Consider the following 12,346-nt stretch of genomic DNA (forward strand, 5'->3'; position numbering starts at 1 on the left):
GTGCTTTTAATGTCTTTGTAGTCCAAAAAGAATCTGGGAGTAGATTTTCTCCTTTAATACTGTTATATCATAATGACCCACAAAAATCCATTCACACACGGAGCCTTCACTGTAAAAGTGAACATACTTAGATCTGTAGCTGCAAGTTGATGGCACTTACGCTCCATGTATGTGGTAGCTGCAACAACGTCCACTGAAATGGATCACTCATTCTTTAATAGAACCACTTTTAAAACAAATGAGGTTTTCAGAAGTAACATAGTATGCACAGAATTTTGGGGCTACTGGAAAGAATGACAAGCACGGGAACATCTACCACATGTAGAATTGGTTCAGATTTTAGCATGACTAATTGCTAGTCATATGTTGTTGAGAACAATACTGATTAGAATACTCATTAGTGCAGGTACATTGTTTACCTACCCCAAAATACTTCAACCGGAAGAGAAACCATGGCAGCCTTAAATAAATAAATCTGGATAAGAATGAAGGCCAAAATAATGTTTGAGTTTCAAGTGTTGTCTACCAACAAAATTAACAGGGTATGAGTTGAGGGTGGGCATATAGGTGCATGGGCATGCCACCAGACAAAATTAGTTTTGGAAACACCAACATATGATTGGTATGTTACTATGAGTTAAGGGGACTGGAAAAAATCCAGTGAAACTCTCGAGTTATCCTTTCTAGTTATCACTGCAGGAGATTGAATCCTTCACTGATGCATTACCAGGAACTGAAAAAGAAAATTTTTTTAAAGTCATCATATGTGAGCCTTCTAATTTTTAAGTAGTATATAAATCTTAATAGGTTGCTTTTTTCTTTTCTTTTGAGACAGGGTATTGCTCTGTCACCCAGGCTGCAGTGCAGTGGTGTGATCATGGCTCACTGTAGTCTGTACCCCACGGGCTCCAGTGATCCTCCCACCTCAGTCTCCCGAGCTGCTGGGACCACAGGCACATGAAACCATGCCCAGCTAAAATTTTTTATTATTTTTTTGTAGAGATGGGGTTTCATCACGTTGCCCAGGCTGGTCCCAAACTCCTGGGTTCAAGTGATCCTCCTACCTCCACCTCCCAAAGTGCTGGGATTACAGGCATGAGCCACTGTGCCCCACCCTAAGTTGCATGTTCCTTGCATAGATCCCTTATTCCATCCATATGTACCTTTCATCCTGCTTTTCCTATTGTACCCTATATACTATTGTTTCTGGTTTTTATTTTTCTTTTTTCCCATACACTGTTTTGTCATTGAGTCTCAGAAGGTAAATTGCAAATTTGAAGAAGGAGTAGGAATGGCACGAGTTTTGGTTTCCTTCATGCCACATTTCAGTAGATACTGTAGTACATGGTGGTAGTAACGACTGACTGGATTGTTTATTTAAATAAGGCATTGTGGTGTATACATATGATGAAATTAACATTTGAGTTCCTTTGACTCCAAGAGCTTTACATACGATCTTAAAACTATAGATGGGGGCTCAAAAGGTCAAATAATTTGAGCAAAGTGATAGCAAATAAATAGTAGCTGAGTCAGGATTCAAACTCAGATCTGTCTGGACTCCAAAGTGCTTGCTTCTTCCCCACCACCGTTTCTTTGGCTTTGAGTGAACACAAACGGGGAGAATAGACATTGCAGTGTAGCAAGAGATTTGTTAAACATGGTCAAATGGTCAAACATGTAAGTCAAATACACATGCAGTATCATACATACAGTGTTAGACTAGAAGCAGGATATGGTGGCTGAATACTGGAATATAATGGATTTCCAGTGTTGTTTTTTGTTTTTTGTTTTTGTTTTTGTTTTTGTTTTTAAGATGGAGTCTCACTCTGTTGCCTGGGCTGGAGTGCAGAGGTGTGATCTCAGCTCACTGCGACCTCCGCCTCCCAGGTTCAAGTGATTCTCCTGCCTTAGCCTCCCTAGTAGCTGGGATTACAGGCGTGAGCCACCACACCCGGCCTGGATTTCCAGTTTTCTGATAAAGTCAAGTCTAGTTTTGCCCAAAGTAGAACATTTGATACTGTTTGTGTACTTCAATCGTAGTTTTTAAAGGAAGCAATAAGAACAGCTACTCTAGTATTTCAAATTAAAGGAAAAAAATGATGCAAATATTCTGTATTCAAACCATTTTTTAAAAGTCAAGATTTATAATGAAGGGAATGTTGCATATAGTTACATATATATGCATTATTTATCATGTGTGTTAGACTTGAAAGATTCCCAAGAATTAAATTCTAAAAAGAGAGAAAACTAAAACATGATTTCAGTTTTAAAAAAGGAAAGGCATCCAAGAAATGAATGTGCATGCATAAGGAGCTCTAATCAACTCTTTCTTTAAAATGACATGTATAAAAATATAGGACAGGAAGACTTTTTACCTGGAGTGGATAGATATTAGCAAGAGATTTGTGAGCCATGGTCAAACACCAGAATGGCAAAGGCCTGGAACTAGGGCATGTACAATAAGGGGAGAGGAAAAAAGCAGCATGTCAAAGGGCACAGGCTGTAACTGAAAAGACTTAGCTGTCACCAGTGTGACCCTGAACGAGTCGCTCCATCTCTAGAGCCTAAGTTTTCTCATCCATAGAGTATATCTGCCCTCTCAAACTCATAGATTTGTGAGATCTGTAAAATAATATAAATTTTAAAATACATATTGTAAGTCACACAATAATAATAATGGCTAAGTTTCAAAACAAAAAAGGGAAGGGCCCTCTGTATTTCATGTAACAACCCCACTCCTAATTTTTTCACCAAAGAGAATAACCCTTCAATTTGAAAGGGCAGAACTAAGTGTTTATAGAAATTTAAGCCCAAAATAGGCAGAAGGGCTGACTGAAGGGCAAAAGATTGGTTGGTTGGTCTTTTCTACCCAGTTGTTCCTCTAGGCAGATGTGAGGTTGTGGGCTAGTGCTTAGGTTCTTCAATTTCGAGAGGTTGTCAGTTGTACTTTGATTTGTAATGTAGAAAGATCTGCCTTTGAATGACAAAACAGAATACCCACAACTCCAGCCCCTTGTTCCCATATTTCTTTGGAAAACTCAATTCTGGGAAAACATTCATGTAAGATTAGTCACACAGACAGCAAAACCTTTCTTGACAGAATGCTAGGCAAAGCTTTGCGTCTCCTAAGCATCTGGTAAACTTGGACTGTATGAATCTCAACTGGTTAATTTATCTTTATTGGCTGCCAATATATTCAAAGCCAGTATATAGCTGCATTTTAATGACTGTGTAACACTTTACAGCATATATTCTCTGTATTAGTTTTCTTTTGTTAATTTATTTGAAATTCCTTTTTTCTTCACTGAAATTTCTTGTACCTGTTTTTGTTGACTTCCATTTATTCTTTTTTTTTTTTTTTTTTTTTTTTTTGAGACGGTGTCTCGCTCTGTCGCCCAGGCTGGACTGCAGTGGCGCGATCTTGGCTCACTGCAAGCTCCTCCTCCCGGGTTCACGCCATTCTCCTGCCTCAGCCTCCCAAGTAGGTGGGACTACAGGCGCCAGCCACCACGCCTGGCTAATTTTTTTGTATTTTTAGTAGAGACGGGGGTTTCACCGTGTTAGCCAGGATGGTCTTGATCTCCTGACCACGTGATCTGCCCGCCTCGGCCTCCCAAAGTGCTGGGATTACAGGCTTGAGCTGAGCTACCGCGCCCGGCTTTTTTTTTTTTTTTTTTTTTTTTTTTGAGACGGAGTTTTGCTTTTGTTGCCGAGGCTGGAGTGCAATGGCGCAATTCCGGCTCACCGCAACCTCCGCCTCCCAGGTTCAAGCAATTCTCCTGCCTCAGCCTCCCGAGTAGCTGGGATTACAGGCATGCGCCACCATGCCTGGCTAATTTTTTTTCTGTTTTTAGTAGAGACGGGGTTTCTCCATGTTGGTCAGGCTGGTCTCGAACTCCTGACCTCAAGTGATCTGCCCACCTCGGCCTCCCAAGGTGCTGGGATTACAGGCGTGAGCCACCACGCCCAGCAATTTATTCGTATATGTAAACTATCTGAAACTCTTGTAGCAATAAAGCAGGATACTTATTAAATATCTTGCCACATTAAACAGGTTCAGGCTTCAAGATCCAGACAACTTGTGTACAGGAATGGAAACCATACAAGTGGAAATGGGCCGGGCGTGGTGGCTCACGCCTGTAATCTCAGCACTTTGGGAGGCCGAGGTGGGTGGATCACCTGAGGTCAGGAGTTCGAGACCAGCCCGGCCAATACGGCAAAACCCTGTCTCTACTAAAAACACAAAAATTAGCCAGGCATGTTGGCAGGCGCCTAATCCTAGCTATTCCAGGGGATGAGATGGGAGTATTATTGCTTGAACCTGGGAGGCAGAGGTTGCAGTGAGCTGAGATCGTGCCACTACATTCCAGCCTGGGTGACAGAGCTAGACTGTCTCCAAAAAAAAAAAAAAAAAGGAAGATGGTGGAAGACTGCACATAAGGAACATGTATGTCTGACATCTGATTCTGGTTTCCACAGACTGGTAAACCTGCAGAGAACACCCAGCAAAATTCTGCAATATTTTAAAATTCAGTTTGTGGGAAACTTGTTTCCCTCCCTGCAACCCCCACCCCCACTTGTTTTTGGATGGGAGTGAATGGGGGTTCAGGCTAAAACTCAACTGGGAGTCAGAGGGCGAGTTCTTTGCAGTTCTGCCACTGACTATCTGAACCAACTGATGAGTCAAAAGTTTTCCTGAACCTTAGGTTCTTCATTTGTAATAAAGGAATAATCTCTAAGGTTTCTTAAAATTCTGATTTGAATTTTAAAACTCTGAGTTACTGCTGCCACTGCCCAAAAATATTTGGGAAACTTTTTGGAACTGCTTCCATATGTTTGATGAAGCTCTTAAGAAAACTTGTGTCAATCTCATAGCCACATCTCCATTTGAACCAAGTACGACATTACCTAGCTTGATTCACATCACATTAACTTCAAATGACGCAGCTCTTTTTAAAACTAAAATCTTCAACAGGAAATTTGTCTCTGTTAAATATATGTAAAATTTAGATTCTCCTCTAAAGCCATTTAAAAGTATTTTGAATGGTAACATTATTAGAATTAGCATATAGCTTTCCAGAGTAATTTCTTTGAAGAGACAAGGCACATTAACTTGGTGTACTGTTTCATAAGACTCTTACAAAGTCATCCTAATTAAAGACATGTTAAATATAAGAAAAAGGCTTTAGAATCGATAAAATACACAGTATGTAGGTTTTTAAAAAGCTATTTGTAATACTATATCTCAAACTACCTTTTTCCATTTTTGGAACACTTGGAACACAGAACCCTAAATGTTAACGCTTTCTTTATTGTAACTATAAGGCAGTGGTTCTAAAATGTTGCTGCACAATGAAATCACCTAGAGATATTTTAAAAATAAAGATGCCTGGCTCCCTTTCCCAAACACTGACTTAATTGGTATGGAGTAGGAGCTAAGACACAGGCTTATGAAAAGCTTCCCAGCTATTTCTAATGTGAGGCAAAGTAACCACTGGATTCAAGTGAATTAATGTCCTACAATTCAGAAATAATTTACAGATTATATAGATTAGTATTTTTCCTTTTTGGGCAGTGACAGTATCACTTACCTGAAATAGACAAGTTTCTCAAAGTTAAGAGTGCAGGCCAGCTGTGATGGCTCGCGCCTATAATGCCAGCACTTTGGGAAGCCGAGGCAGGTGGATCACCTGAGATCAGGAGTTTGAGACCAGCCTGGCCAACATGGTGAAACCCCGTCTCTACTGAAAATATAAAAAATTAGCCAGGCGTGGTTGTGCATGCCTGTAATCCCAGCTACTCAGGAGGCTGAAGCAGGAGAATCATTTGAACCCAGGAGGCGGAGGTTGCAGTGAGCCAAGATGGCGCCAGTGCACTCCAGCCTGGGTGACAGAGAGAGACTCTGTCTCAAAAAATAGATTCTACAGTGCAATGGATGTGAACAATTATCTTGGGAGAAAGTAACTCTGCTGTTAGTTTACAGCCTATTTATAATTCACAGCTTTGTTTTATCTTTGATATGCAGTATTTTGCATTAAGCAATTATGGTTTTTTGTTTTTTTTTTTTTTGAGACAGAGTCTTGCTCTGTCGCCCAGACTGGAGTGCAGTGACGCCATCTCGGCTCATTGCAACCTCTGTCTCTCAGGTTCAAGTGATTCTCCTGCCTCAGCCTCCTGAGTAGCTGGGATTATAGGCGTGCGCCACCACACCCTGCTAATTTTTTGTATTTTTAGTAGAGATAGGCTTTCACCGTGTTAGCCAGGATGGTCTCAATCTCCTGAACTCATGATCCACCCGCCTTGGCCTGCCAAAGTGCTGGGATTACAGGCATGAGCCACACGCATGGCCAAGCAATTATGTTTTACTTGTATTATATTTTCACTTTGGAAGCTGTGATGTATTGTTTTTTAGTCTTGAACCCAAAGCATTACTACTGAGTTGCAGTGTTCAGAAAGATAGTTATGGGTGCTCAAATAAGTCTCCGTGCTGCACGTGAGTGTTTCAAAGGTTTGGAGGTGTGACACAGATAGGAGGCAAATCAGTGCCCTTGTAAAGGGTGAGCAATATCTTATTCTACCATTAGGGCTGGCATCACAGTGTACTGAGTTCCTACAGAGTATGTTTTAATATGGGGGACAGTGATTGTAACAAAGGGGCTGAAGACTAGATGAATCACAACCACTGAAGACTTGCAGTACTTTGAATGGTTAAAAGCTACAATAAAAGGGAAAGTTGCTTTGATAGCTGTGGAACTAAAGGGTTACTCTTGCCTGCCAAAAATAAAGTGCTCTGTAGTACCCTCATAAAAGTAGGAGACTTAAAAGCAAAAGGATCATAAGAGACCTTATAAATAACTCCAAGGCCAAAATTTTCTTTAGTTTGTCTTAGTAATTAGACATGACTTGTTAATGTGATCAGAAATGTACACTCCTGAGTGTATGCGGTGTCAGACAGGCCACTAAGTAATGTACCAAGTGCCCCATCCCTTACATTCTGGCTTCACCACCACACCTCACTGGAACTGCCCTCTCATTGTCAGTGTAAGCTCAGTGGCTTTTTCTTTAGCCTGATTTGCTTTGCCTTTCTGCACTTGATGTTGCCACCATATCCTGAAATGTTACCTTATCTGTCCTGTTTATTCTCTATGAATAGTCCTTGACATCCGTTGCTGATTCTTTTTCTTCTCCCCCAACCTATCTTTATATACTTTACTCTTTCTACTCTTTAGTTCTGAGCTAACTCACAGATCACTCCCCAACGTGAATGGTTTCCACACCTATTTCAGAAACTTTTATTTTGATGTCTGTCACCTCATATCTCAGTAAATAAAACTGAACTCCAATGTAGGTGAAGGAGGAACGAGTTGTCCAGAAAGAAGCCATCAATGGATGACTCATGAGGTATGAATGCCTAGAATATTTGGGAAAAAATGAAATATAGCCCAGATAAGTCTAAAAGAGGAGTAGCAAGAGAATGAGGCTTGGGGAGATAGGCAGAGCCCAGATCAAAGGACTTTAATTGCTATGCTTAGGCATATCTTTTTAGCAAGAGATGCCACTGAAGAATCTGAAGCAATCACAAAGGTTCATGAGTGATGAAAGCTGCATTTAGAAAGCTCTCAACTGGTAGCCTGGAGAATGGATTAGAGGGAGACTTGGTGAGACAAAGACAGGGAGGATGGAAAAGAAAGTATTTAGAAGGTACTATGAGTAGAAATTTGGTTAATGATTAGAGGAGGTAAAGTATCTAGGATGGCCCCCAGGTTGCTTCTAGTATGAGTAATGGGTTGCTGGTATTATTTATTGGGCTAAGAGAAACAGATTTTGGGGGGAAGAGAGCTCAATTGGATACTCAGGAAGAAACAGCCAGTGGCAATTAGATAAACCCACCTAAAATACAGTAGTGCCTGCTTCAGCAGCACATATCCTCATACTGGAACGATACACAGATTAACACAGCCCCTGCACAAGGATGACACGTAATTTCATGAAGCATTCCAACAGAGAAAAAAAATGACAGCATAAAAGTCTAGGCTTTAACAATAGATTTGGTAGTAAAAACCATAGGCATGGGTGAGATTATCTAACAATTATGTTAGTGAAATAATAATAGTAAACGTCTAATAAGAGTGTTTTCTATGTGCCAGACACTAGTTACAAATCCTTAATATATTAACTCATTTAATCCTGACAACAATTCTATGAGGAAAAGAAGAAAGAAGCCCACAGGCAGAAAGAACAAAGAAAAAACAAGTTGGTTAGGCAGGAAGTAAACATGGGAAACCAAGTAAGTTTTGAGAAGTAGGCCATGAGATTAAGTGAACCAAAGTGTCCGTTTAATTTGACAGTTGGGTTACTGGAGATCTCATGGAGAACTGTTTCTAAGCAAGAATTCAGACTGCAGGCTATTTGAAGAAAAAGAAGGGACAGAAAGATAGGCTATTAATTGTTGGAGCAAGGAGACCAAGTAGGTGTGAAAGGGAGATGCTGGGTACAGGAGGAAGGGCACCTCCTTCCTGAGACAGGTGGTAAGGATGGATGTTGGAGTAACTAAATCATCTGTAACAAGGGGTCCAGGAATGGAGAGAATTCACAGCTCATGACCATGTTCTCTGTAGAGGTATACTGGTTATCTGGTGAGAAGGGTGGTGAAGGCTGGAATTGATGCTGGAAAGTGGCCTAAAGTATAAATTGATAGACTACTGATCATAATTTAAAGATCTAGTGAGGCTGGAAAATGTAGTAGCATCAAGCCAAGGTTATGTGGGGTTTTTTCCCTCTAATACACTGGACACAAAAAAGCAACTATAAATTATGTTGATTTATAGTTTGGAAGGGCTGAGATTAAAAGCCATAGCATTAAAAGGGCAGGAAGGATGGGGGTGAGGCACATCATTAATTTCAATCTGCAACATTCTGATCAGTATATACTGTCAACATGTATGTTTCCAAGTCTAGACTTTTTTTTTTTTTTTTTTTTTGAGACAGAATCTCGCTGTCACCCAGGCTGAAGGGAGTGCAGTGGCATCATCTTGGCTCACTGCAACCTCCACCTCCCAGATTCAAGAGATTCTTGTGCCTCAGACTCCTGAGGAGCTGGGATTACAAACATGCACCACCACTCCCGGATAATTTTTGTATTTTTAGTAGAGATGGGGTTTCACCATGTTGGCCAGGCTGGTCTCAAACTCTTGGCCTCAAGCAATCCACCCACCTTGGCTCCCAAAGTTCTGGGATTACAGGCGTGAGCCACCGCACCTGGCTCCAAGTCTAGACTTTAGATGTGCTTATTCTCAAAGAGAAAAAAATTTCCAGTAGAGTAGCAGAGGTAGCTAGATAGCCCTGGTTTAACCCTGTTAGAACCGATTAAGAATCCAGCATAGAAGCAAAGTATTTAAGCATGTGACTTATATTCTCAGCAAATGTTCCCAAAATCAATAAATATCTGACCTGAGTGTCTAATATGCTCAGCACTTGGGGAGAGGGGTAGGTATGGCATAAAATATAATCGTTGCTCTAAATGAGTATTATGGAAGACATGACAAACAAATGAAGTCACAGTGCAATAAACGAGATAATACAATTAAGTGCCAAAGCACTTAATATTGATTTTCAAAGCTGAAATATTTTGGAAATGTTTTAAAAGGAGATAGAATTTGAGAGTAACTCCGAAATGGGAAAATAATCAAGTGAGTTTTTCTTTGAGCTTTTGTATAAAAGTATCATCAATATATTTATGGAAAAGTTTAAAAGATTACAAAGGGAACTGTTATAAACAATTTCTGACCTAAGTAGTATGTGATCAATTAAAAGACAAAAAATATTATGTATGAGTTCATCTACATTTCTAAAACATGTAAAAATAGATAACTTTTCTTTGTAGTAGAAAGAGCATTAAGATATGGAGTGACAGACAGTAGTAAAATTACATAGTTTATGTAATCCTTCAGATACCTTAACTTCCTAATCTGTAAAAGGGCTAGAAGAGTAATTGTTCTTTTTAATCCACAAAAGGTCTGATTGTGAAACAAATGGTTTGAAGTGTTTTAAAATATAAATTCTTTAAGTGCAGCCAACTGAAATACTAAATTCATTACGTTAAGCAGAACATTATAGTTCATCATAATTAGAAAGAAACTGGCAACATGCAGGTATTTGCCAAATATTAATATAATGGAACAAAACAGAAGTAGAATTTCTTCATGCAGTAGTTGGGAAGGAGAAGAGAGATGTTTTATCACTTCCTAACTAAAACACTTCTATACTGGCTTTTAAATATTGTTTAAAATATCACCAGAGACCAAAACAGAAGATAAATTTCATTTTTATATTTCAGAAAACCTACTTGAATACACTTTGAAACAAGAGTACAACAAAATAGAATATACTTCAAATGTTGAATATACAAACTATTATAGTTCAAATCTGAACACTGGTATTTCCCTCATAAACTTCAACTAAAAAAAAAAAACAAACAAAGAAAACTCCAGGTATTAGAGCTACCTGCCAAAAATTCATGCTGAGCCTGAACTTCCAAGTGACAGCAGAACTGAAAATGGTATGTCTGCACAAATGCCAAGGCTAAGTGAGTGACACAGGCATGTTACAGCAAAAGGCCAGAGCCAACTGTTAATTTGTCCACAATTAAGAAACTGACAGACTTAAACTACCATATAAAATATTACATGTATATTCTATAACAATACTGTGCTAGGTACAAGATTTTTAAAATTTTTCTTTTAATAAAAAAGCTTTACACAAACAAGCCATTAGCTTATTTCAAGAAAGAAAATCGAAAATTAGTCTAAGGCCTTTGTTTTAAATCAGCTTAAGCTATATGATATATATATATGTATGTGTGTGTATATATATATATATATATATAAAATCGCACTAGATCTTTTTTTGCTATCCTCTTTCTGAAGTTTTTGGGATCCATTCTTCAATTCACATTCTAAAATACCTATATTAGCAGAGTCTTCACATAGCACCAGTTAAGTGAGAACTGTGCGAACACAGTAATAATTGCTGGTATGCATATAAAATGCATCAAAAATTGCTATATGTAACAATGAGATTACCCATCCCAACCCCTCCCACTGAAAACTATATAACCTCTTACAGAATGTTAGTGTTCCAAGTCTTAGTGTAACTTGATATCGTAGTGAGCTGCTTGGTCCCTTTCAATCCTTTTTCTTATTGATGGGTTCAGTTGTTTCCTACTGTAAGAGGCAGTTTTCTGTCAGCATCTCAATATGTAGTTCATTTCCCACTGAAACATGGGATAGGTAATTTATTTCCAGTAAGTCTGATTGTTTTCGTATATGCATTAAAAATGTTTTAAAGTCTTCTTTAACTTTTCTTGATGACTTCCCTTGCAAATGTTTATGTCAGTACTGCCACTAACAGCCTGAAGTCCATGGTGGAGCTGCTATTTTATTTCTCACATGTCACTAGTCCTTCTGTTTTCATAGTTACAGGAAGGGCAATAGCTGAAGGCGCACTGACAACCACTACGTGGGTCACTGTCTTATTTCCATCTGCTGGTTTTTCTTCTACTAGCTGCAAAGTTTTCACATCATGTTCTTGCTTTTTTGCCACTGCTTCCGATTTAACCTCTGGCCCCTTTATGACTGCACTGATAACTCGAGGAGGAGTCTGGCCAGATGCCTGCTGAGTAGGCACTGATAGTCTCATTACAGGTGTACCATGGGCTATTGAAACAGGGGTAAGTGCTCTCACAGCCAATGGGGTTCCAACAATGTTAATGCTTCCTGATCCAGTCAGATTTGACTTTGTCTGCAGTTGACACTGTGCAAGCTGTGTAGCTGGGATGGTAATAATTTTGGCAGGCTGCATGGTGATTTTGTCTCCATTTTCAGTAGAAGCTGGCATCACAGTAGGGATTGTCTGAATGACTACCTTTGGAGAGGTCGCTGTTGTTGGGCTAGTGCTGGTTATTAATGGTGCACCTGCATTAACTGACTGAACTGCCACAGTTGAAATTTTCTGACCCAATGATGTCATTACAACAGGTACCTGCATTGCCACACGAACTGTCCTAGTACATTAGAAAGAAAAAAGCTGATTATATTTAATGCCAACTGAGAAATAGGTCTCCTGAGTAAAAGATTAATACAAATCCAAAATGTGTAAAATTAGTGCTCCCAAATTTTACAGAGGTACTGGCAATCCCTGATGTTTGACACAAACATACCATGATATATTTTAAAAACTAAAGCCTACATTAAGCTCCATCTACAAAACCATAAAAACCAATTCAGGTTATTTAAGACATCTACTTTTTTTTTTTTTTTTTTTGGAGATAAGGTCTCAGTCTGTCACC

At 39.3% G+C, this 12,346-nt stretch overlaps 1 protein-coding gene and 1 non-coding gene across 22 annotated transcripts in view; one reads left to right on the plus strand and one right to left on the minus strand.

The window, feature by feature from the left end:
- Window positions 1-3,339: 3,339 nt before the first annotated feature.
- ELF2 (E74 like ETS transcription factor 2) overlaps window positions 3,340-12,346 on the minus strand; it is a 126,677-nt gene continuing 117,670 nt past the window's right edge. For all 21 annotated transcript variants that reach the window (XM_003820668.7, XM_008974107.7, XM_008974105.6 and 18 more), the window contains one exon: window positions 3,340-12,061. In XM_003820668.7, coding sequence (XP_003820716.2) covers window positions 11,437-12,061 — 625 coding nt within the window. In that variant the 3' untranslated portion in view covers window positions 3,340-11,436. The remainder of the gene's footprint in view (window positions 12,062-12,346) is intronic.
- Window positions 7,904-8,007, plus strand: LOC112439680 (U6 spliceosomal RNA). The gene has a single exon (XR_003027930.1). It is a non-coding gene; the product is annotated as a U6 spliceosomal RNA (small nuclear RNA).

Source organism: Pan paniscus, chromosome 3, assembly GCF_029289425.2.
Source record: "Pan paniscus chromosome 3, NHGRI_mPanPan1-v2.0_pri, whole genome shotgun sequence".
In the NCBI taxonomy this organism is placed as follows: domain Eukaryota; kingdom Metazoa; phylum Chordata; class Mammalia; order Primates; family Hominidae; genus Pan; species Pan paniscus.